The sequence below is a fragment of the Echiichthys vipera genome (genome assembly GCF_963691815.1).
Source record: "Echiichthys vipera genome assembly, chromosome: 15".
Lineage (NCBI taxonomy): Eukaryota > Metazoa > Chordata > Actinopteri > Perciformes > Trachinidae > Echiichthys > Echiichthys vipera.
The window spans coordinates 20108253-20130761 of record NC_139840.1 but is presented as its reverse complement, the minus strand read 5'-3'; the positions used below and the strand labels follow the sequence as shown (position 1 = coordinate 20130761).

The window sequence follows — 22509 nt, the reverse complement described above, 5'->3', positions numbered from 1 at the left end:
ACACCCCTTTTCGAGATTATGAAATATTAGTATGTATTTAATAATACGTATTTAATAATACGTTTTGTTGTGTAGTAAATGTTATACTTATTAAATCATTATTGATATTAAACAGTGATGCAAAGTAAATGAATACATTTACTCAAGTACTGTCCTTATGTACAATTTTGAGGTACTTCCATTTGTGCTAGTTTATACTTCTACTCTAAAGTGATATTTACATTAACCTCTCAATAATTATAATCTTATAATAAAACATTATATAAAATAATAATGAGTACTTTTACTGTTTAGGCTACTTTAAGTACATTTGGATGCTGATACTTCTGTCCTTTTACTTAAATTACATTTTGAATGCTGGACTTTTACGTGTAATAGAGTACAGATTTTTTGTAAATTTAAAAAACTTAACATATTGTTCCTGTTATTCTTATTTTTATATTTCCCTGTGTTCATATTGTTCATATTTTTTCTATATTTTCTCTAAAATCTATTGTTTCTTATTGATGCTTTTTCTATGTTTGCTATCCACTTTGCTGCTGTAAATAAGAAATGTCCCCTTTGTGGGACAAATAAAGTAATATCTTATCTTATCTTACTCCACCACATTTATTTGGTAAATTTAGTTATTAGTTACATTCACATATTTACATTATAAATACAAAATATTATCAACAAATAAAATAGAACATATTGTTATGGATTAAGCTGTATATAGTATATAAAGTAAATATAAGTAGTCCCACCTTTATCAGCTGCAACATTAAAGTGATATTGACATTAACCTCTAAATAATTATAATCTTATAATATAATAATGAGTACTTTTACTGTTTAGGCTACTTTAAGTATATTTTGATGCTGATACTTCTGTCCTTTTACTTAAATAACATTTTGAATGATGGAGTTTTACGTGTAATAGAGTACAGATTTTTTTGTAAATTTAAAATACTTTAAAAAGTCTGTAAATATTGTTCCTGTTATTCTTATTTTTTATATTTCCCTGTGTTGGTTTTGTTCATATTCTTTCTATATTTTCTCTAAAATCTATTGTTTCTTATTGATGCTTCCTCTATGTTTGCTATCCACTTTGCTGCTGTAAATAAGAAATTTCCCCTTTGTGGGACAAATAAAGGAATATCTTATCTTATCTTACTCCACCACATTTAAGAGGAAATATTTACTCCAATACATTTATTTGGTAAATTTACGCGACCGGACCCCGGATAAGCGGTTGAAGATGATGATAGTTATTAGTGACTTTCACATATTTACATTATGAATACAAAATATTATCAACATATAAAATAGAACATACTGTTATGGATTAAGCTGTATATAGTATATAAAGTAAATACAAGTAGTTCCACCTTTATCAGCTGCAACATTAAAGTGATATTTACATTAACCTCTTAATAATTATAATCTTGTGAAATAATATTATATAATATAATATAATATAATATAATATAATAATGAGTAGTTTTACTGTTTAGGCTACTATAAGTATATTTTGATGCTGATACCTCTGTGCTTTAACTTAAATAACAGTTTGAACGCTGGACTTTTGCTTGTAACAGAGTATTTCTACAGTGTGGTGTCTGTAATTGTTTTTAAGTATAAGCTCAGAGTACTTCCTCCACCACTGGGAGTGGATATAGAGACCCGTGTGGCATTTATAGACATTTAAACACATAAACACCTCTAAACGTGTTTTTAACCGACGGGTCCTGAACGCATCTTTAGTCCGGACCAGGGGGCGTAGGTTTGACCGGCTTCTCTTCTCGGAGCCTCAGACACAATGAACCGTCAGACGGTGAGGGGTACGCATGTTGGGCCGGAGGCATTGGCACGGTTTTAGCACATTATTACTCTTAATTGTGCCTTTTTTTCTTATGGTTTGCGTGGGGATTTCTCAAGCTACTGACACACTGTATGGGGGTGACGAGGCGCTGCTGGAAAACGGTCGGGTCGTCGAGTTTGATGAAAACGAGGTCAGGCTCAGACTACCGTTAAGTTAGCCCCTCCTGCGGGGTTTCTGTTCGTTTTTTTCCTCCAGATAAAGCCAACAAAACAAGATAACAATGTCGTTGACTGCTTCGTCTGATTATTTCGCTGCCGAGTGTCTGGTGTCGATATCCAGCGGTCCTGTCCTGCACAGACCCACCCCGGTAGTCGCCCCCGCCGCTGCCGCCAGCTACCCGGCCACGGTGGGCCTGCTCCCCGGGGAGCCCGACGGGTCGAACGAGGACAGGGAAGTGCGGGAGACCCTAAGGCTGGAGGGGGCGAACATGATGGCGGTGGCCGGGATCCTCACCGACCTGCACGGCAAGTTCCGCCCCATGTCGGCCTACTCTGAAAGCAGCAACTCCTCGTGCGGTGGGGAGAGCGGTTACACCACGTTGTCCGACCCGACCACCCCTACCATGACCCCCTCCGCCACCCCGGTCCCCGGACAGCAGCTGAGGGTGGGAGGAGTTGGGGCCCCGCGGTCACCGGTGAAGCGACATCAGTGCACTTTTGACGGATGCGACAGAGTTTATGGGAAATCGTCCCACCTGAAGGCGCACATCCGGACACACACAGGTACGGAGACAACACTGCCCTAAGAAGCATAAGTACAGTAACAATTTAAGCCGAAAAAAAGTCCAAACAAATGAATATTTTGCACTTTGATGATGGGTTATGGCTTACTTGTGTGCCATGTAATCATTATTAACCAATCTCCACACTTTCATGGCCAAAATTGTGCAGAAACCATGTTATTGGTGATTATTTTGTTTGCATCTTCAGAGTAGCTGAATATAAACCTTACCCCCAACTTCTGCTGTCTGTGACATGCACGCCCCATATGGTTATTACCATTTTAATCAGAGAAATAGGAGAAGCGCTCTTTTGTACTTTATTGGATTATCTAATAGCAGCGTGGTGGTGGCAAATGTTTTCCCATTAGACTTGTTTCAATAACGAGGCCAAACAAAGAGGGAAAAGACAGGAAAAAACTCCCCTCCACAGAGACTCTTGACAAAGAAGTAAAACTAACAAAAGAAACTGGGCTGGACGTTAAAACCGGTGACGAAGTTCTTCCTCCTCCGTACTAGATTTGCATATGAAATGAACGTAAGACGAAACCTTTTTTTAACGTAAGAGCAGAGAGTTCATAGTGTCGGGCGCAGTCTGTCCTGTTGATGGCAGCAGCAGCAAGTGCTTGGATGTTTTGGTTAAGTTTTTCCTGTTTGGGCATCACCACCTCCCATTCTTTGGTGTGTGCGGATGAATTAAAAATCGATTTTTAATGTGTGAATTATTGATTAAAAACGTTTGGAGAAGAGCCGCAAGGGGTGCGTCGCGCGTAATGGATGCGCCACCCCCAGTTTAATTTTCTTTTTTGGATGTTTGCTGACTTCACAATCTGTTTTTATCACTTCAGCTCTTTATTGGCACGGTGTCAAAAAGCTACCTGTTGTTGGAAATAGATCCAACCGTAAGAACAAAAAAAACCCTCTACTACTGAAGGGATTGAGTTTCTTTATTTATCCAGTTCGATGGTTTAAACGCGCATGTGATTTTTCATTAAAATGAGGGGAATTGGTGCGTTCAGGGTCACTGAGCAGGCGCAAACGGATTAAGGACAGGAAACGGCTCAGAGACTGTGGTGGGAACGCCCACAGGGAGTTCTGCAACAACAACGTGGCCTGGCTTTGTGATCTTGAAAATGGCACCGAGCATCCTCCTACTCGCTTATCCTGCTTTTTTGCTCATGTTGCCTGCGAGAGATTAAGGCTAGCAGTGTTTTAAGAAGACTAATCTGGAGGAGTCTAAATCCTGGCTATGTTTTGTCACGTATTCAACTATGTACGGATTAATATTTTTGCCTCTACATCATATTTCCATAAAATCAATGGAAAAAATAGGCTTTTGTCACTTTGTTTGTATTAAAACTTAATTTAGATTTAGTCAGATATTTTCAGCCAATATTTTATTTCTGAACATATTTGTTGAAATGACAAAACCAAACCTATTCTGCCCCATAATTCATTTTTAGCACATTATTATTTTTATCTTTAAGAAACGTTAAAACACAACACACATAATATAACATGCCTAAAATCCTGTTATTAAAATGCATGATTGTAACATTAGTTTAATAATCAATTATTTTCAGTCCTAGTTGTGATGATTTGTTGCTTTGCTTTGTGTAATGTGGAAGTATAAATACATTTTTGGATTTTGAACTGTCCGTTGGAGAAAATCAGCAATTGGAAGATGTGCTTTAGAAATGTTTGACATTTTAATCAATCTAGAAAATCTAGAGATTAATCAATAATGTAAATAATTATACATCCAGGGTTTGTACAGTTGCTGGAAGTCCTTGAAATCCCTTTTTTGTAGTGTGGTGTTTTCAAGGTTTGAAAGGTATACTTTGAATTTTGAATGAAGTGATTTAAATGAGATGTTATATCGGATGCCATATTTTATAACAGAGAAAATAAGATCTCCATATTTGAGACACTGAAAACATTTTTGCATGAAAAACGACTTTTTTTAGATTAACAGATGATCAGAATAGTTGATTATATTTCTGTCGAGTTAGTTTTCCTTTCATTTGTCGTTGAAAGCTGTCTCAAAACAGCACGTTGGTTCTTAATAGGACAATAGCCTCTAATTTAATGTGATGAACAAGTGCAATATTCAGTATACGGAATACTTAGTGTTGTACTGTATATAAATATGTAGTTACCACAGCTCTGAGGTGCTGGAAAAGCAGTAGGAACCCTGTGCATATTGGCTGCTATTTAACATATGTACTGCATTGGTGAAACACTGGTTAGTTTTATGGAATAGAATAATATATTTAAGTCATACGGATACTTGTTGTGTAAATGATCTGGTGCTAAGTGCTCCTCTCTTCTCCTCCTCCACGCTGCAGGTGAGAGACCCTTCCCGTGCACCTGGCCAGACTGTGAGAAGAAGTTTGCCCGCTCCGACGAGCTCGCCCGCCACACCCGCACCCACACAGGGGAGAAACGCTTCCTGTGCCCACTGTGCGATAAGCGCTTCATGCGCAGTGACCACCTGATCAAACACGCCCGCCGCCATCCTGACTTCCAGCCCTCCATGCTGGGCCGCAACAAGGGCGCATCCTCCTCTCCGAGCCCCACCGTGCACCATTAAGCGGGTTGGGGGTGTTGAGCACAGAAGGTCACAGTGGTTTCAAGTTAACCAGCTACAATCAGATCCACTGATTAGGATTTAGCATTGCTGTGTTGTACAAAAAAACGTGCACATAACACACACATACACAACACACACAGAGGTGGATGTAAGGGTGAAGCAGCTTCATCCCTCCATCAACACAGACGAGTCATTTGACCACTATCTACCTGCTCAACATAACTAGGGTTGGGTATCGAGAACGCTCCAAATCTATAAGAAGTGGGTATTCGTTAAGAAATGTGCTTTTCGATTCCACTTATCGTTTCCTGAAAGCAAAGTTTGGACCTACTGCACTTCATTTACATTGCTCGTTACAGGTGTATCAAAGTACATGAATAATGTTTACAATATGGCAGACTGGAGCTAGCTTTCATAAGTGTGGCTACGCTTCACAAAACGACAGCACCAGTGCAGTGAAATGTAATCACTGCATGAAAATAAAAACATGGAAGAAAGAGTAACACATTTACTACAGAATGGAAGCAAAAGCAGCGTTTTTGACTTCCTGTATCACGATGTAGTGACATTAAGTGACATTTTTTTTATAGATCAAATAACCAGATGGGAATGTCAATTAAAGACAGAGCAAATCAAGGTACTTCATCACATTGATGCAACAATGCTGTAAAACTAACTACGCCATAAAGCAGTCCCAGCCTTTAAATGTCTAAATCAAATGTAAAACCATTCAACTTTTCCACGGCACAACAGAGAATATTTATATTTTTCTTTCAACAAAGAAACAAATCACTAAATACTTTGTCGTTTATGGCAGTCTAAACCTTACAAATTACAAATAAATGTGTTTATTGTGGTTTATTTCATTATTCAGGATTCGATTAGGATGGGAATCACTAAGCAGATTTGAATCGATCAAAATGAACCCAACCCTAACAATAACCTCTTTTTATCAAACACTTTCACAAATTGCAGGGATTTTTCACCTTTTCTGTAAAAATCTGCACATTGTTCATCAGCCAAAACTCTTCTCTTGTTTTCTTGTGGTTCATTTGTAGATTGTTGTTGTGCTCTCCAGTACCATTGATTTACCACGAGCAGCACAAACTTGTGACGTTAGGTAGCGAGGCAGTGACTAGAAGCTTATTAGCTCTTTTTTATTTTTATTTAGCTTTGCTGATTTCATATAAAAGTTTTAGTGGTGACACATTCCTGCATTTTAATTGCATTGGTAACCATCATTGTGGAGATTTTGTAATGTTTTCTTTATATCCAATTTAACTATAGATCAAATATTGATTTTGCCAGAAAGTGGATCAAGCTTCACTGTAGAAGAGCTGTTTGCACGCCATCCTTAATTCTAGATCAATTACCACACATGAAATGCTGACACATAATACACAGTAGTATTATGTCTAATGCTGATGCAAATGTATATAAGCTTTTAATGTAGATAAATGCTATTGCTACTAGGAGCAGAATTAATATGTGACGAATTGTAGTCCTTATATTAGGGGTAACGGTATACTCTTGATAGGATGGCATTGCCTGTGTGTGTGTATGTGCTTTTTATTTACTTTTTTGTTAGTGACAGAACTGGGAAAAGTGTGTATGTAATGTTATCAAAATATTTTGAGGGAAAAAGATGACATGAGTTGAGCGTGACTCTCGTCCGGCTGCCTTCAAAGTAAAAGCCTTCCCACTCATCAGGGGTGTGGAGCCGGGCGGCAGAACGCATTTCAGGATCAGGTGCACCAGGTTTTTCTGTACAGGGTTTCATCAGAAGATAAACCAGGAGTCTTACATGTAGCCTTGAAAAAAAAAACTTTGTTTGGGGAGATAAAATGGCCTAAAACAACAACTACTACTACGGATCTGCTCCTATTTAGGAAAGTTTAGGAAAGTAGGCCTTTACTGAGGTACCCCTTCTGACTCGTCAGAGCAGCAAAAGCACAGGTGCAACTAATGTAAATAATACGGTAATGATGGCTATATTCTACGTAGGTGTGTCATTGAACCAGCAGGCACTTGCAGCCATTAATACTGTTATTCATTACACCCATACACAGGCTATGGTAACATCTGTGTTTGACAAGATAAAATAGCCACTGTGATACAGAAACGTTATGATAGGGCTTTTCACACTGCAGTGAGCCTCAGGCTTGGGGAGCTGTTAGGCTGAGGCTAAGAAAACACTCACACTGGTACTTTCCAAGTGAGTTAACCCCGACTTTAGCCTGGGGGCTTGCTGGCCCTTCTCCAGTGCAGGGTTAGCCCCTGAAAAATCGACTAAACCCAGGGCTAAGAGTGGAAAACAAATAAACAATGGAACTCTACAGCGTTAACGTTAGTTGGGTTTTCAGACTGGCTTTTAACCCAGGGCTAGTGGAAGTGCAGTGTGAATCATACAGCCCCTAACAATGTGTGTGAAAGGGGGCCAAGTTATCCAGGGGTCAACTCTTATTCCGGGGCTAGGGAATGCAGTGTGAAAACCCCCTTATGTTGGACAAACAAATGAGGCCTTGTTAAGAACCTGTTGAGTACATTTAAGAAAACTGGCATCTAAATATTCCTTAATAATTCCTTCCTAGTTCAAGTAAAACAGTCAATAATCCTCATGTATTTCACAAACAACATTCACGAGCGGAACTCAAGTGATTCAAATTTAAAGTACACACAGTATCCAGGTCTGAATATAGAGAGGTTGAATCTTCTTTTTTTATATATGTTCCCACACTGTTTGTCCAGCTCATGGACATATTCCTTTATCTCAGTGAACAACACTTAAAGCCTTAAACTGTCATAAGTACGTTGCACCATGTTTACAGTTGGATCATTGTATAGGTATATATGCCCTCCTGTGGGCTCATCAGATACTCATTATGCAATATGGCACTTTTTCTTACAGGTGTACTTGGCTGAATAGTGTAATGGCTTTCACTGTTACTATGCTTCCACAAGCAAGCACTGTGGAACTTTGCTAATGTGTTGATAACCAATGGTTTGTAAAACTGCCTTGTTGTCCAAGTGCTTTAGAAAGCGTGATACAAGAAGTTTGTAGTTGTTTTTTATTTAGTTTTTTTCCCTTTTTTTGTGTGTGTGTGTGTGTTTGCTTAGTCATCCAGGCCATCTCTTGTTGTGGAATTTGTATTTTTTTAATTTTTCTAAAAGGAACACATTTCATTTGTGTTTCCAGCTCTGTCGACTTTCGTCTCCTCCACACTGAGACCTCTGATGTCTTCCTCATTCATACGTCGATCCATCGCTATCATTTCACTGTTGTTCCCATTTGAGCTGCACTCACTGAAGCGAACGCAATGCTTTAAACTTTTGTACACATTCCTTCCTCAGAGGTTCAATCTGTTGACAGTTTTTGGTTGCTGCTGGCAGTAACAACGAACACACGGACTTTAACAAAGGAACACACACAATATACTTGTTTTTTACGTATTCAAAAGGAAATATTTTCTTCCGTCTCCTCTCACAGATGGGAGTTGTTTCTCACACTCAGACTCTGTCCGGGACTCAAAGCTATAATATCACAATAAGAACATACCTCACAGATTTCTTTTTTTTATCGGTGTCTTTCCAAAATCCATCCAACCTGTGTTTCAGAAACTCCTATAAAGCCATTGAGCCTTGGATTTCAGAAATGAGTTTTTATCAGCTAGATGGTCTGCTATGTACCCGTGTCCTTATCTTGTCTTTATATGCAACATCACTACTACCTGTGTAGCAGCAGAATTTCCTTTTCCCTGCCTCAATGAAACTTCTGTTGTTAATAGACAGTAGCAAATGAATCTCTGGGATAAATCCTTCCCCTGTAATTAAAGCTCAGTTATCGAGGGGAAATCTCACTGCTGCGTCAGGCGTACGCTTAAAAGGGGTATTCAAATGTTTTTAAAAAACACATAGACTGTCAGTTCACTGCAGATTTCAATTGAAAGAGCTCAGTCCAAATCTATTTGTTCATATCACTGAATTGTGGCTTGACGACAGACGAGCATTATCCACTTTTGATTTAATTTGTGCTGCATCGCTGAGAAAGGAAACGCGATAACTACTCTTGTCACCACACTAATTCAGATATGCACATTGTACAGAAATGGATGTTTTTTTTTAAATTGATGCCTAATTTTTACATTAATGTAATTTTTTTAACTATCCTCTTATCAAAGCTTTAGTTAAGGTAAACGGGAGGAACTGTGGAACTAAATAATTGCTGCAACAAGCTGTTTTGATATTTATATTCTCAGGTGTCTTACATTTTGAGCATTGGAGTTTCAACACCTAAGTACAAGCATGTTTTAATTCTTTTTGTTGTGCTGATTAATTTATTCCAAAAAATGTATCATTTGTGTGGTTTAATTATTCTTTTCATAACTCATTTTATGATAAGGAACAGAACTAGTATGAAATTGTTCCATTGTTTGCTTGACCTGAAAATACCAGTGCTTTTTTAAAAGAATAAAAATCCTTTGAGTTAATTGTGTTCATCTGTTTGTGTTTTTGCTTCTGCTCAATGAGGTTGCACTATACATACAGCACATACAAAGATACATGTCAGCCCTAATAAGATATGAACAGAAGTTATTGTATTTTGTGAGTTCAAAGTGCTGCAGCTGAATCTCAATGTGACTTATTGAACCATTAATGCACATTAACTTCCAACAGGGTGGTATTAATCCAAGTCCTATCCAAAATTTTAGGTCCATTGTATGTATGAACTGCTGCCACCATGTTTTTGTTGTTTTAAACTTTTCCGTTTTTTATAATATTCTATAAAGTAATGATCTGTTCAATGTTTGGACATAATGACTTGTTATTACATACCAACTTATTATGTTTTTACAATCAACTTTTCTTTTAATAAGATCATTTTATCCAGTTTTAGCATAAACCTTAGACATTTACAAGGTCCATTACTAGAGAAAATATCCTGTTAAAACACTCCACAGACTTATCTCATCAAAACAAGACACATTTCTCATAACATGATAATGTTCTAACAAGAAACATCCATATGTTGTTGTTCATATGTAGCAATAACAGGAAAATATGGCACAATTTTGTTAAAATATCAAAAGATTTTGATACAGATGCATTTAAGAAACAGGTGTATTCGTGGGCTTTTATTACTTGAACTTAGATTGGTGTTGAACAGCTTCTTTTGGAAACACACACACACATACACACACACACACACAAACATACACACACACACACACACACATACTGTTATTTGTCAGTCTTGGTCTTGATGTGTGGAAAGCTGGATTATCACCAAAGCAACGTCTCCAGGGCTTTAAAGTGTAATTCCGGCGCAAAATCATCTCATGGTCTGTTTCGGCACTTACATACATCAAATAAGCCATCGAGACAGTTTTTTTCCTGTAACAACTTTTAACGGAGAAATCCAGGAGAGTCGCAAACAGCAGGACGTGGCTAACACTGATTAGCTCAGGGCAGTACGGTGAAGGCATTCAAACGTCTTTTTTAACCACTAATACTGCTCAAAATAGCACCAAACCTCTGCAGCAGCATGAGAAGAGTCCCTACACATAAAATGAAGTACCAATGGGCTCCTTCCATTTGGATTGACTTTGCTTATCGACCTGAATGGACTTTACTACGAGAGGAGCTGGTACAGGGGCCAGTAGGTAAGTCTTTAAGACACTTTTAATAAACTCTGGGTTCACTAACTACGTTGTTGGTGCTTTGTTTTATGTGTAGGGACTCTTCTCATGCTACTGCAGAGGTTTGGTGTTATTTTGAGGCAAGGCATCTTTATTTATATAGCGCATTTAACACTTAGGCAACTCAGTGTGCTTTACAAAGACAACACACTTTTTAAAAACAGCATAAAAACAAAAACACAGACAAAAGCAGGAGCAAAGAACAATAAAAAAGTAACCTGAAAGAAAATTAAGTTTAAAGTTATTAAAAAGAGCTCAGCTATAAGCACATGAAAAGAGAAATATTTTTAACCTGGATTTAAAAGCGCTCTTGAGCAGCATTAGTGGTTAAAAAAAGCTGTTTTAATGCCTTCACCATACTGCCCTGAGCTAATTAGTGTTAGCCACGTCCGGCTGTTAGCGACTCTCACGGATTTCTCCATTAATAGTTCATACACGAAAAAAACTGTCTCCATGGATTATTTGATATGTTTAAGTGCAGAAAGGGGGATAGGATGATTTTGCGCCGGAATTACACTTTAATGTGCCTGGTTTGTGCAAATTTAATTGAAAATCTGAGTACGACCAAAGCCCTTTATCAACTGAGATGTTTGGGCTGAGTCTTGGAGATGGTTTGTACTAACATGTAGAGAGAGAGGGGAGAAATAATGTTTAGTAGAGGCCCAGTTGCTAATTTTTGCCCCTGGGTACCCTCAGAGTTCATCTCTGTTTCCACTGGCAGAGAGAGGAGGCACGCCACCATGAGCAGGGTGAGGAGCAGCAGGGCGAAACCCTACTTCTCTCTCAGCTTCCCGGTCACGCCGGTCTTTGGCGCCGTCCCTGTCCCAGTCTGTCTCCACGGCCCCGTCGTCCCAGATGGTGGAGGTCTCTGTGTCACTGAAGTAGCCAGGCTCCCCGGTGTAGTGTGTGGGGAAGAGCAGCAGAGGCTCCACTGAAAATGCTCTCAGGTCCCTCTGCTCAAAATAACGCATGTACTCATCTCTGAAAGGGAGCAGGGAGGTTGACATAATGACGTCAAAGCTCTAAACTAGCATTCAAAGCATAGCGTTTGATCATGCATATGATGGGGGAGACTCACTTGGGGTGCTTGTTGAACATAATAGGTAGGAACTCATCAACAGGCAGCATTTTGTTCAGAGGTTTTGCCTGCAGGAGCTTCTGGGCCCCGTTCAGTGACAGGGCGTAGCCCAAGGTCCAGTAGGAGTAGCCCGGGTGCACGAGGTTACTGACTCCCTTCACCCAGTCCTCTGGCTCCTTCACCTTCAGCCGCTTACGGCCTACGTAACTTTGTGAGGACAGAAAAGTGGCTGCTTTGAATAAAAATTCAGGTATACAAGAGATACGTGTGATGAAAAATGATACAAAAACTACATTAAGTCACTAACACCAGGTCCCATTCAAGTCCCACTCTCTGCACATTTTCCATGATAGTCGCCAGCCTGCTGCGAAACCTGGGCTCGAACCTCACATCATCCTCCAGCACAAGGACCTGCTGCAGTCCCTGCTGCGCCACCTAGGGGGAGACACATAACAGCAAGTAACACCCGAACCCCTCCACGCTGTCTTCCCTGATCATATACTGCCACATCAGCTTCACCGCACAAAGGTTTGTGTAAAACATTCACAGATAAAGGCTGTACCTGTCTCCAGATGTTGTAGTGGCTGAGGAAGCAACCAATCTCCCCTCTAGTCAGCACGCGGTCTGAATATGGATCTTTGTACCCAGGTAGCATGTCTATACCCATGGCCTGCAGCTGAGAGGAGTTCAGGGCTCTGTGGACAAGCAAGGAAACGTATTTCTTCATAATCACAGTCAGCTATCAGATATAGCTACAAGCCTCATCTCCACTTTCAATTTCTACAGCAATGATGCCAAATACACCCATTCAATTATTCAATTGCAGCATAAAAAACAGAAGATTACCATATCATATGTGATGTATTGTTATATAAAGGTAACTACCCAATAGTATATTAAATCATTTTTCAACTGCAACTTTTCATACTTCTGATCTATGGTGATATAAAAGTTTGACTAGTGATAGTCTGCTGATGAGGACCATTTGATATGGTCAAAAGCTGCAATAAGTCATTTTCTGCCGCTAGGGGGTCTCTCATTTAACACAATTTAAAGACAAACAGAGTTTGGTGAAGTCATAGCGTGAGATCAACATCGCGTCAGCTTCTCCCCCGGATTCTTTCAGTGTTCATTGTTATTGTTGTCAGAGGTTTTTAACCATGAAACGACAGCCCTGTTTAAGTTTACACCAATGGAACTGAAGCTGTTCTATGCTCTTGTCAAAGCCGACTGACTACAAGGACAAAATGTTATCATTTTACCTTGATGAACACAGGCTTTGGTCTAGTTTGTTTGTGTTGTTGTTCGACTTCGATGTGTTAACTCCTGTGTTCTTCTGACTATGAATGTGAAATACAGGTGTCGTTTTTAAGCATGTCGATGCAGAAAAGTTACATATTATACCTTTAAAGTTAGCCTCACGTCAACCAGCTTCAATGGATGCATCATTATTAATATATATAATATTATATAAATAACTTCTTCTACGTTTCTTGACTGTTGATCTTTATTTGTAATGGAGTATTGTGACATTGTAATGCTATAGTAAAGTATCTGAATGTTTCTTTTACCGCTGCATAATGACAATCGTTACTGTAGGTCATACTTGCCGTCCACGGCTTCTGTCAGTGTAGTGTTGATGCCGAGGACAGCCAAAGAACTCAGCATCCTGTCCCGTCGGTCTGAGCGCCGTTTCAGATTGATCAGAAAGATCTAGATGTGGAGGAGAATAAAAAAAGTCTGTACACTAAAACAGCATTCCATATCTCGAAGCTGTCTCTTAAACTATTATTAATGTATTTGTACCTCATCAAATCCCATCTTTCTTGGTTCTTTAGGCAGAGTGTGCATATACAGTGAGGGCTCCACGGTGAAGGCAACTGGAAAGTAAAGTTACACATTCACATTTCACATGAAGAATGGTAAATTTGTCTTCTCTTGCATAAGTCTAAGAGTTTCTTAGATCGGTTCAACATCTAACTGATGTGAAACGGTCAAATAAGAGGGGGAGAACAGGAAATGAGAGACAGTGGGCTTTAACAGAGGAGTGAGGCATGTGTCAGGACTGTGAGAGCAAAAAAGGACCAAATATGCTCACACAGAAGTAAGGAAATAGAGAGCAAAGATTGGAGATGGAGAGCCTTGAAATGACTCCTGTTATTCAGTTCAGTGTCAACTACATTATGCACAGAGTAAGTACTTACTGAGGGCCTCTGTCAGTGTGTGGGTAAAACTCTCCTCTTCCTCCGCCAGTGTCTGGTCTTGTTGAAGCGGCACTGGTAAATAACCATAGTGGTCCTTGTTGCACACGTACATCTGAACACCTGCAGCAGAGCAGACGCATCAGGTCTCACGCATCTTTTCTTTATTTAACATGCGGCAGAAGATGCATTTCACCTTAAATAGCTAAATAAATATATAAATAAAAGACACTGAAATAGTCACAAATTCTCAGTCTGACCACATTATATAAAATTAGAGTGATAATTAAGTTCATCACGTCCATGTTCTATGGTGATGTTTTTATGAGCAAATGTATAACGTCACTACATGTCCTATGGGAGTAACTATACTTTAATTAAGATTTGTAAGGACAAAAGTGTACTTTAATAAAGATTTAGATCAAATGAGATTAACACATTTAGATAAACAAAATTATTACTTTTTATACTTACTTATTATGTTTACTTACTTATTATTCCCTCCTATATAGAGCTGCAAAGATTAGTCGATTAATCAGCTGTCAACTATTAAATTAATCTCCAACTATTTCAATAATTTTTTGAGATAAAAAGGTGCAAATCCTCTAATTCTAGCTTCTCAACGTGACTGTTTTCGGGTTTCTTTACACCTTTTTGACATTAAAGTGAATATCTGTGACAAAACAAAACATTTGAGAATGTCATCTTGGGTTTCAGGAAACAGAAATCAACAATCACAGTTTTCAACTAATCGAGAAGAAAATGAATGAATGACAATGAAAATAATCGTCAGTTGCAACCCTACTTTGTTACACATTAAAATGCATTAAGCATCTTCCCAAAGGTAGTTTAAGTTTTCACAATAATTCTTGATTGCTGCACGTAAGGCTTAACACTATCACGCAGTACAGAAGTATGTAAACAGACACGTAAGTAATAATTTACAATATTTTTAGGGGTATTTATAAAATGTTGAAATGTGTTCTGCCTTCTGCATTAGAACACATTAATATGCTGCCATTTGATCATTTCTGAACCATTTTACGAAAGAGAAACTGGACAAAAATGCAACATTTTATTTATAATACCATCAACTGTTCAAATGTAGTTTCCCTCTCTGGCCTAGCCCCGGATTATATCAGAATACCTAAAAAAGTCTGTTTACATTTCATGTATCATTTTTGTTACATGGATCGTCTAAACTATTCTTTATTATGGTTGTTATTCCGAGCCCTCTGCTACATGTGTGTCCATCCTGGGAGAGGGATCCCTCCTCAGTTGCTCTTCCTGAGGTTTATTCCATTTTTCCCTGTTAAAAGTTTGTTGTGGTAGTTTTTCTGAAGCGATTTGTGATATCGGGCTATACGAATATCATTGACTTGACTTGAATATGGATAGTAATTTGACACAAAATGAATAGAAATAATTTCCCTTCCTAGTTATTTGTATATTGATTTATCCGGGCGGAAGTAGCTCTGTCCATAGGTGACCTGGCTGGGAACCGGAGGGTCGCCGATTCGAGTCCCTGAGTGAACCATGAATGGAGCGTGGACTTGTGGCTGGAGAGGTGCCAGTTCATGTCCCGGGGTGCTGTTGAGCAAGGCACCGGACCCTCAACTGCTCGGGGCGCTGAGCCATTGGCAGCCCCCTCGCTCTGACATCTCTCCATTAATTGCATGTATAAAAAATTGCATTTCCCTTGCGGATAAATAAAAGTAATTCTTCTTCTTCTTCGTAAAGCTTTCATACATCTGCTGCTGTCAGCTCAGTCTTCCTACCAGATATGAATAACATTTCATAGTAATCAGAGAACTGCTTGTCACTAATGAAAATTCATTGAAATCCCAGATGAAAATGTTCTTGTGAGGTGCATAAATCAAAAACAAAATCTGAGAAAAGGTCCAACCTGCTTGCCGTGAAGAGAAAGCGAAGGCCATGATGTCATCTGTGTGGTAGGGGTAGTCGGGGTGAGGAGGGTGGAAGGCCAATGCTTGGCTAGCTCTGCGCCTCAGGTCCAGCAGGAAGGTCGAGTACACCATGGGGACCGCAAAGCAGCCCTGCCGCTTCCATTTACGGATGGGAACATACTCTGGGGTTCGTCTGTAGTAGCCCTGTGCGTATTATATGACCCAGATCACTTTCCAGCAGTATTCGGTTCTTATTTGGGACAACAAATATGATATCTCGTTTGGTTTCTAAAAAGTCTTACCTGAGGAGTCACTCCACACCAGAAGTTGGAATAAAGATTTTTTGATTCCAACATAGGGGCCACAATTGTCAGATTCTCTGCTATCATGTTAGAAAGCACCAGGCGGTTTGTCAGCAAGTTGTCACTGTCCACAAACTGAGGAAGAAACATTAAAGCTCCCATACTGTAAAAACTGAGCTGTCTTTTTATATTATAAAGCAGGTCAAGGGGGGATATAAATACTGTGAAAGTATCAAAACACTAAATTCAAAGAGAAATGCACACAGTCTGTATTCAGAAACTGACTTTAGACGAACGGTCAGGACTTCTGTACAGTTGTTACATCACATATATAGTCACATACTGTATATACTATATATAGTTAGGGAGTGCCGCTACAGTGTCATTACAGTCATTCCCTGTCTGCAATGATTGTGCAGAGATGCCAAGAGTCCAGATGCGGAAGACCCTGCAACACTGACCAATCAGAGCAGACTGTGCTATTTTGGGTGAGACAGGCGCTAAAACAGAGCGTTTCAGACAGAAGGTGAATAAAGGAATATTCAGACAGACAGGATGAGAAAAATAATGTGTTTTTGAAACATTAAAGCGTGTAAACTCTAGTAGAAACACAAAATAAACCTGAAAGTGAGCATGATATGTCCCCTTTAATAGAGGACAGAGTGGGAATATTGACGCAGTGGATACAGTGATAGTGGATAATTTCTCTTAATTATAGGATACTTCATTCTTTGCGCCTTATGGTCTTTTACTGTCTCACCAGTATGTAGTCGGTCCAGAGTCGTCTGGCAGCTCTGAGCGCCGCCTGCTTTAACTTCATTAGGTGTGTGAACCGAGAGTCGGGCCAGTGTTTGGGACCCTGCTCATCTGCATAAGAGCTGACAGAAACAGGGGATTAATATTTTACCATCAGAGGAGCTCAGGTTTACTTCCACTCTATTAAATCTATGATTAAACAGTGTCAGGATGGTGGGTGATAAATGAAGTTGCTGCTTCAGGTGATTCACCTCGGTTGCTCCGTGGGTCTCCACTCCACCGAGTGGTACAGGTGTCGAACTCCTTTGAGCCACTCCTGAAGCATGGCTGTGCTGTTGTCCACACTGTGGTCAGAGGCTGCCCTGAGGTCACAAGGAACGTTACTGACTTCCCCTCTTTGTTTCCCCTTTTTTTCTCTTTTGTTCCTCTATCTTTGATGAGTTGTTTACTGCTTTACTGCAGTGCTGCGGAATGGGCAGAATGACAGATAAACTGGCCATAAATGGGTGCTAATGTCTTTATTGTTAAACCCTGTCTGTTAACACTTTTGCTTATTGCTTTATGATAGTTCTCTAAATCAAATCAGCATCTTTTCATCAGTAATTCTGGCACCATCTACTTCTTGGCCGACATTCTGCAGCCAATGAAGGCGCGGTTCCCAGCCTTTGAGGTGTAAACATTTCCCCACAGGTAGTTCTTCCCACCCACACTGTGGGAAATATAAGAAGGAGAAGACACACACTTTTGCTGTCTGTCTCACACACACACACACACATGCATGAAAATACTACATTCACGACAATCGACGTGCCATGTTTTTCTCTTCTGGGAACTTAACATGTTTTTAACAGGATAAATCCTATACTCACATCTCAACTACATAATTGTCTCAAAGATATGTCAAAGGTGAGAGCTTGCCTCCCTTTCTGGTTTCTTTTTTGTGTATACATTTTATTCTTGCTTTAATGTGCTACTTTTTTTCCAGAAATAATAACAAATTAGAAATCAAATGATCCATGCAATAATAAATGTGATTTTACCAGATGGCAATGCGGTCCTTTGGATAGTCCAGTCTGTCTATGCATCCTAAGAAGTAAGGGAGGCTGTGTTGAGCGTTGCGCGCGAGGATGGTGATCTGCACTGTGGGCTTCAACACAGAGGACTCCTGCTGGGCTGGTTGGAGGAGACGATCAGCTGGCAGCTCCTCTGTGCAGCTGGTGTGCAGGAAGAGCTTTCCTGCGAAAATCACAAAATACAACTTGAATCCTACAAATCCAAGAGGCATTTTTCCTGCAGGGCACCTTGATGTCTCTGTAGCCCCAGACTGGTGCAAGTGAGAGCGTCTCACACACACAGACACACACAGACACACAGGGAGAGAGAGAGAGAGAGAGAGAGAGAGAGAGAGAGAGAGAGAGAGAGAGAGTCTCACACACACATACACTATAACACACACACACACACACACACTCACGGGGAGAGAGCGAGAGAGAGTGAGAGAGTCACTCACACACACACACACACACACACACTCACAGGGAGAGAGAGAGAGAGAGAGTCACACACACACACACACACAGGGAGAGAGAGAGAGAGAGAGTCACACACACACACACACAGGGAGAGAGAGAGAGAGAGAGAGTCTCACACACTATAACACGCACACACCCACACACACACGCACGCCCACACACACACACACACACACACACACACACTCACACACACACACACACACACACTCACATGGAGAAGACACTACACATATATAAGAAAAGTTACACTCTTATTGAAAGGAAATGTAAAACAACACAAATAACAACACAAAAACTTAAAATATTTGTAAAATCTTACTTTATCTATGTCTTACCACAACATATATTTCATATAATATATTACAAAAACAGAATGTAATTAATTTGCTTTTATTTCGTTATGATCTGTTATTATTATTACTATTATGATTTATTCCATTTTATTATTATTATTATTATTATTATTATTTTGAGATATATATATAAAACCTAAAAAGGGAGAACATTTAAATCAATTAACCATAAAAGTTTCAAAAAGTGTTTTTTCTTTACCCCTGCGTTCAGCCTGTCAAGTGAGGGGCTTGTGTCAAGTGAGGGGCTTGTGTCAAGTGAGGGGCTTGTGACAAGCGAGGGGCTTGTGTCAAGTGAGGGGCTTGTGACAAGCGAGGGGCTTGTGTCAAGTGAGGGGCCTGTGCTCCGGGTCTGCAGCTGGATAGTATTGCCTGCTCCAATCAGAAAGGGTTTCGCTGGGGAAACATTTTCCACCCGGACGACTTACACTGCAGCACGCCGGCAAGCCTGAAACCCCAGCTCTCACATGCTGTGACAGACAGCAGCGGTATGTCCTGACGTTAGACCGCAGTGGTCGTTTATTAACGTCAAATGTCGGAAGCGTCAAACAGCGCAGATGTTCACGACAAACCCGCGCCTCCGAACTGGATCCTTCAGCACCCAGAGGTGAGTTACAGCACCCACGGGCAGCGTCACGGGCTCAACAGCGCGCTCACCTGTGCTTCTGTTGGTTCAGTATCTGCAGATGAAGAGTCTGGAGGTGGAGGACAGCGAACAGATACACGCAGCTTTCCTCGTGTTCATGGATCTCACTGAGGGTGCGTCCAAATCTTTATTTTGGTTTATTTATAACAGTTTTCTTTTTCTTCCAAGTACTGTCCTTATGTATAATTCTGGGCTATTTGTACTTTACTTGAGTTATTCCATTATACTACTTTATACTTCTACATTTCAGAGGAAAGTATTCTACTTTATGTCACATATGCGGATTATTAATATAATATATTAACAAACCTTGTTATAGATTAAGCTACACAGCAGTGTATGAATTAAATGAAATTAGCCCCAACTTTATCAGCTGCAACATTAAAGTGATGTTTACATTAATCTAGCAATAATTATAATCTCATAATATAATATTCTGAAACAGGCTATTCTGCATAATGAGTATTTAATACTTTAGGTACACTTTCATGCTAATACTTTTGTATTATATTATATATTAAGTATTATGAATTTTATGATTGACATTATTATATGATATTTATTTCAGACACGCAAAAAAATATAATATAAAATATAAAAATATAATATATAAAACTACAAAATTAAATTTGTTCACAAATGAGAAGGAAAAAACTGACAACATACAATTAACTCTGCCTGAAAAGGTGTAGGAAGAAGTTTTAACTCATTTAATCTTTTTCACAATTCAGTGATTGCTGTAGTCCATATTATTTATTTTTATCTATCTATATGTACAATTTGTAAATCAAACGATACAATAATAAATCTTATATAGTTTTATAAATAACATAATAAAGTAATATAATTTATACATATACATTATACATACCTACATATAAACATCCATAAAAGAACATCTACATATATATACATACATAAATATACACATATAGTCCATATTTATACACAAAGCAAGTTTGTTTTTTGTTTTTAAAGCCTCTCTCATCCCTATACCATCTGAAAGTCAATGCCCTGTAGCCTTTTTTAAAACTGGAGAATTTTTGGACGTTGTTTTAGCTCCGCGCTCATTCATTCCACAGTTTCACACCAACGACTGAAATGCATTGACTTTTTAAAGTCGTGCGAACGGCAAACGTCTTAAAATAAAACTTTTCCCTTAAATTATAACCCCCCCCTCTCTTGAATATTACCTGGTAATAGTTTGTTTCTTGCTTTAAACATCATTTGATAGTGAACCAGAACACTGAACTTTAAAGTGCGGGAATGTAAAATCAGGAGGTCGGTGTGATCATAAAATCCTGCTTTATTGATTTTATTGATATGTGAGTGGTGTTAGCAGTGAGCTTTTGTAAGGGGTCCCCCAGACCTCAGCACAGTAGTTTAAATACGGTAAGATCATTGAACAGTGTATTACTACTTTTACTGAAGTAAAAGCTCTGAGTGTTTCTTCCACCACTGGGTGTCATGCAGACACGGGGTCACATGACACTCTTGGACAGTCTGGATGGTTTTTGCATTAATCAGTTGGGTTTTAAATAAGATCAAGTGTGTTTACTATAAAGTATTTATCTCCCAACATCACGATTTAAATGCTGCTTCAACAACTAATAGTTAATTGTTGACAAGAAGTTTTTCTTTTTAACAGATTAGCAGATATGTTTTGTACTAAACTCTTTATTATTTATGTTATCAGTGTGCACAATTCTGATTTACCATAAGCAGCATGTATGACCTGTAATCCTCTCATTTGTGTCTAGTTAGCCAGAGGAAATGATAAAGATATGTTTTAAACCGGGAAAGGTGAATCAGTATTCAGTGGTGCAGTAACCTTTGAAGGATTCACTACAGACGGCCACTCTCTCACTCTTGTTCTCCGCAGTGCGTCGGTGGAAAAAGGTGTCTTGTGTCAAGAGTCCTGAACTGCAGGTGGTTCTGTTGGAAGCGACGGAGAAGGAAGGAGCCCCCGTCCAGACCGTTCTCCCGCTGCCTGCTCACCGATCTCTGAGCCACAAAAGGTAATGAAACACTGAAGAAGCTGTCGTACGTACTTCCCTCCTCCTCCTCTTCCTTTTGGTTTAAATACTCTTTTGCCGTCACGCTGTCACGTTGTCTTCCCCATACTGACAGCTTCCTCCTCTCTGCTGTGCAGCATACGTCACGTTCTGGACAGAGGCTTTCCCATGCTGTTGTGTGCTGTAGCATCGGACTCCACCCTGGTCTACCAGAGGATGACTGATGGGTTGGTGACCCCGGACCCTCCTGCTGGACCCTTCCAGGATTTGGGACGCCGACAGCACCGGAAGAGACGGCAGAAGCATTGAGCAGCTTGAGTGAAAAGGCACCTTGGTGTTGTTGAAGACACATAGAAGTGCAGAACTGCACAAACAGTCTGTCGGCTGGTCTTTCTCAGACAAAGGTGTACTGAGAACCTGGCAGCAGGTGCACATGGACCGAACCACAGTGACCTTCTACCCAGGCCCGAAAAAAGTCTGACTGTGACAGAACTCAGGTCCGTTCCTGTTTGAGAGCCTTGCTGATTACAGGTTATCCTTCTGATTTGTTCACATGACCTTAAACTTAACAATATGTGTTTACACGGCTTCCTCAAATCCTGCGAGCACGACCTGTGGCGTTGGATCGCAGAGCACCCACAAATATTTTGGATACATCACTACTACAGCCCGAGCAATACTTCTTTTGAGATATACTGATATTGGTATTTGAAAGGTAAACTTTTAACAAACATTTTTGTTGCCTTATAAATCATATTTTAAATCATCAATAGTTTTTTGCCAATTATTGTATAATTTCCTTAAAAACGGAAGTACCTTATTTTGAAAGGACCATTGACCCATGTGTAA

General features: G+C 39.6%; 3 protein-coding genes across 5 annotated transcripts; 2 read left to right on the top strand and 1 right to left on the bottom strand.

Annotated features, from left to right (window-relative positions):
* Nucleotides 1–1836: 1836 nt before the first annotated feature.
* On the top strand, nucleotides 1837–5614 carry LOC310958094 (Krueppel-like factor 9). Its single transcript, XM_083928903.1, has 2 exons — nucleotides 1837–2585; nucleotides 4930–5614. The coding sequence occupies exons 1-2, from the start codon at nucleotides 2084–2086 to the stop codon at nucleotides 5172–5174; spliced, it is 747 nt and encodes a 248-aa protein (XP_083785029.1). The 5' UTR covers nucleotides 1837–2083; the 3' UTR covers nucleotides 5175–5614.
* Nucleotides 5615–10063: 4449 nt separating this feature from the next.
* LOC310957316 (procollagen galactosyltransferase 2-like) lies at nucleotides 10064–18415 on the bottom strand. 3 transcript variants are annotated; one of them, XM_083927818.1, is made up of 12 exons: nucleotides 18155–18415; nucleotides 17366–17476; nucleotides 17119–17236; nucleotides 16359–16493; nucleotides 16056–16260; nucleotides 14153–14272; nucleotides 13755–13828; nucleotides 13555–13661; nucleotides 12511–12643; nucleotides 12256–12383; nucleotides 11949–12155; nucleotides 10064–11851 (listed from the first exon to the last, which is right to left on the bottom strand). In XM_083927818.1, the coding sequence occupies exons 1-12, from the start codon at nucleotides 18397–18399 to the stop codon at nucleotides 11563–11565; spliced, it is 1872 nt and encodes a 623-aa protein (XP_083783944.1). In that variant the 5' UTR covers nucleotides 18400–18415; the 3' UTR covers nucleotides 10064–11562. The 3 variants fall into 3 exon arrangements, with proteins under 3 accessions (XP_083783944.1, XP_083783946.1, XP_083783945.1); XM_083927820.1 differs by having other exon boundaries at nucleotides 17366–17471; nucleotides 18155–18264; XM_083927819.1 differs by having other exon boundaries at nucleotides 17366–17578; nucleotides 18155–18165.
* A 1050-nt stretch (nucleotides 18416–19465) lies between these two features.
* tsen15 (TSEN15 tRNA splicing endonuclease subunit) lies at nucleotides 19466–22379 on the top strand. Its single transcript, XM_083927832.1, has 4 exons — nucleotides 19466–19606; nucleotides 19677–19758; nucleotides 21528–21663; nucleotides 21798–22379. The coding sequence occupies exons 1-4, from the start codon at nucleotides 19532–19534 to the stop codon at nucleotides 21967–21969; spliced, it is 465 nt and encodes a 154-aa protein (XP_083783958.1). The 5' UTR covers nucleotides 19466–19531; the 3' UTR covers nucleotides 21970–22379.
* Nucleotides 22380–22509: the final 130 nt, after the last annotated feature.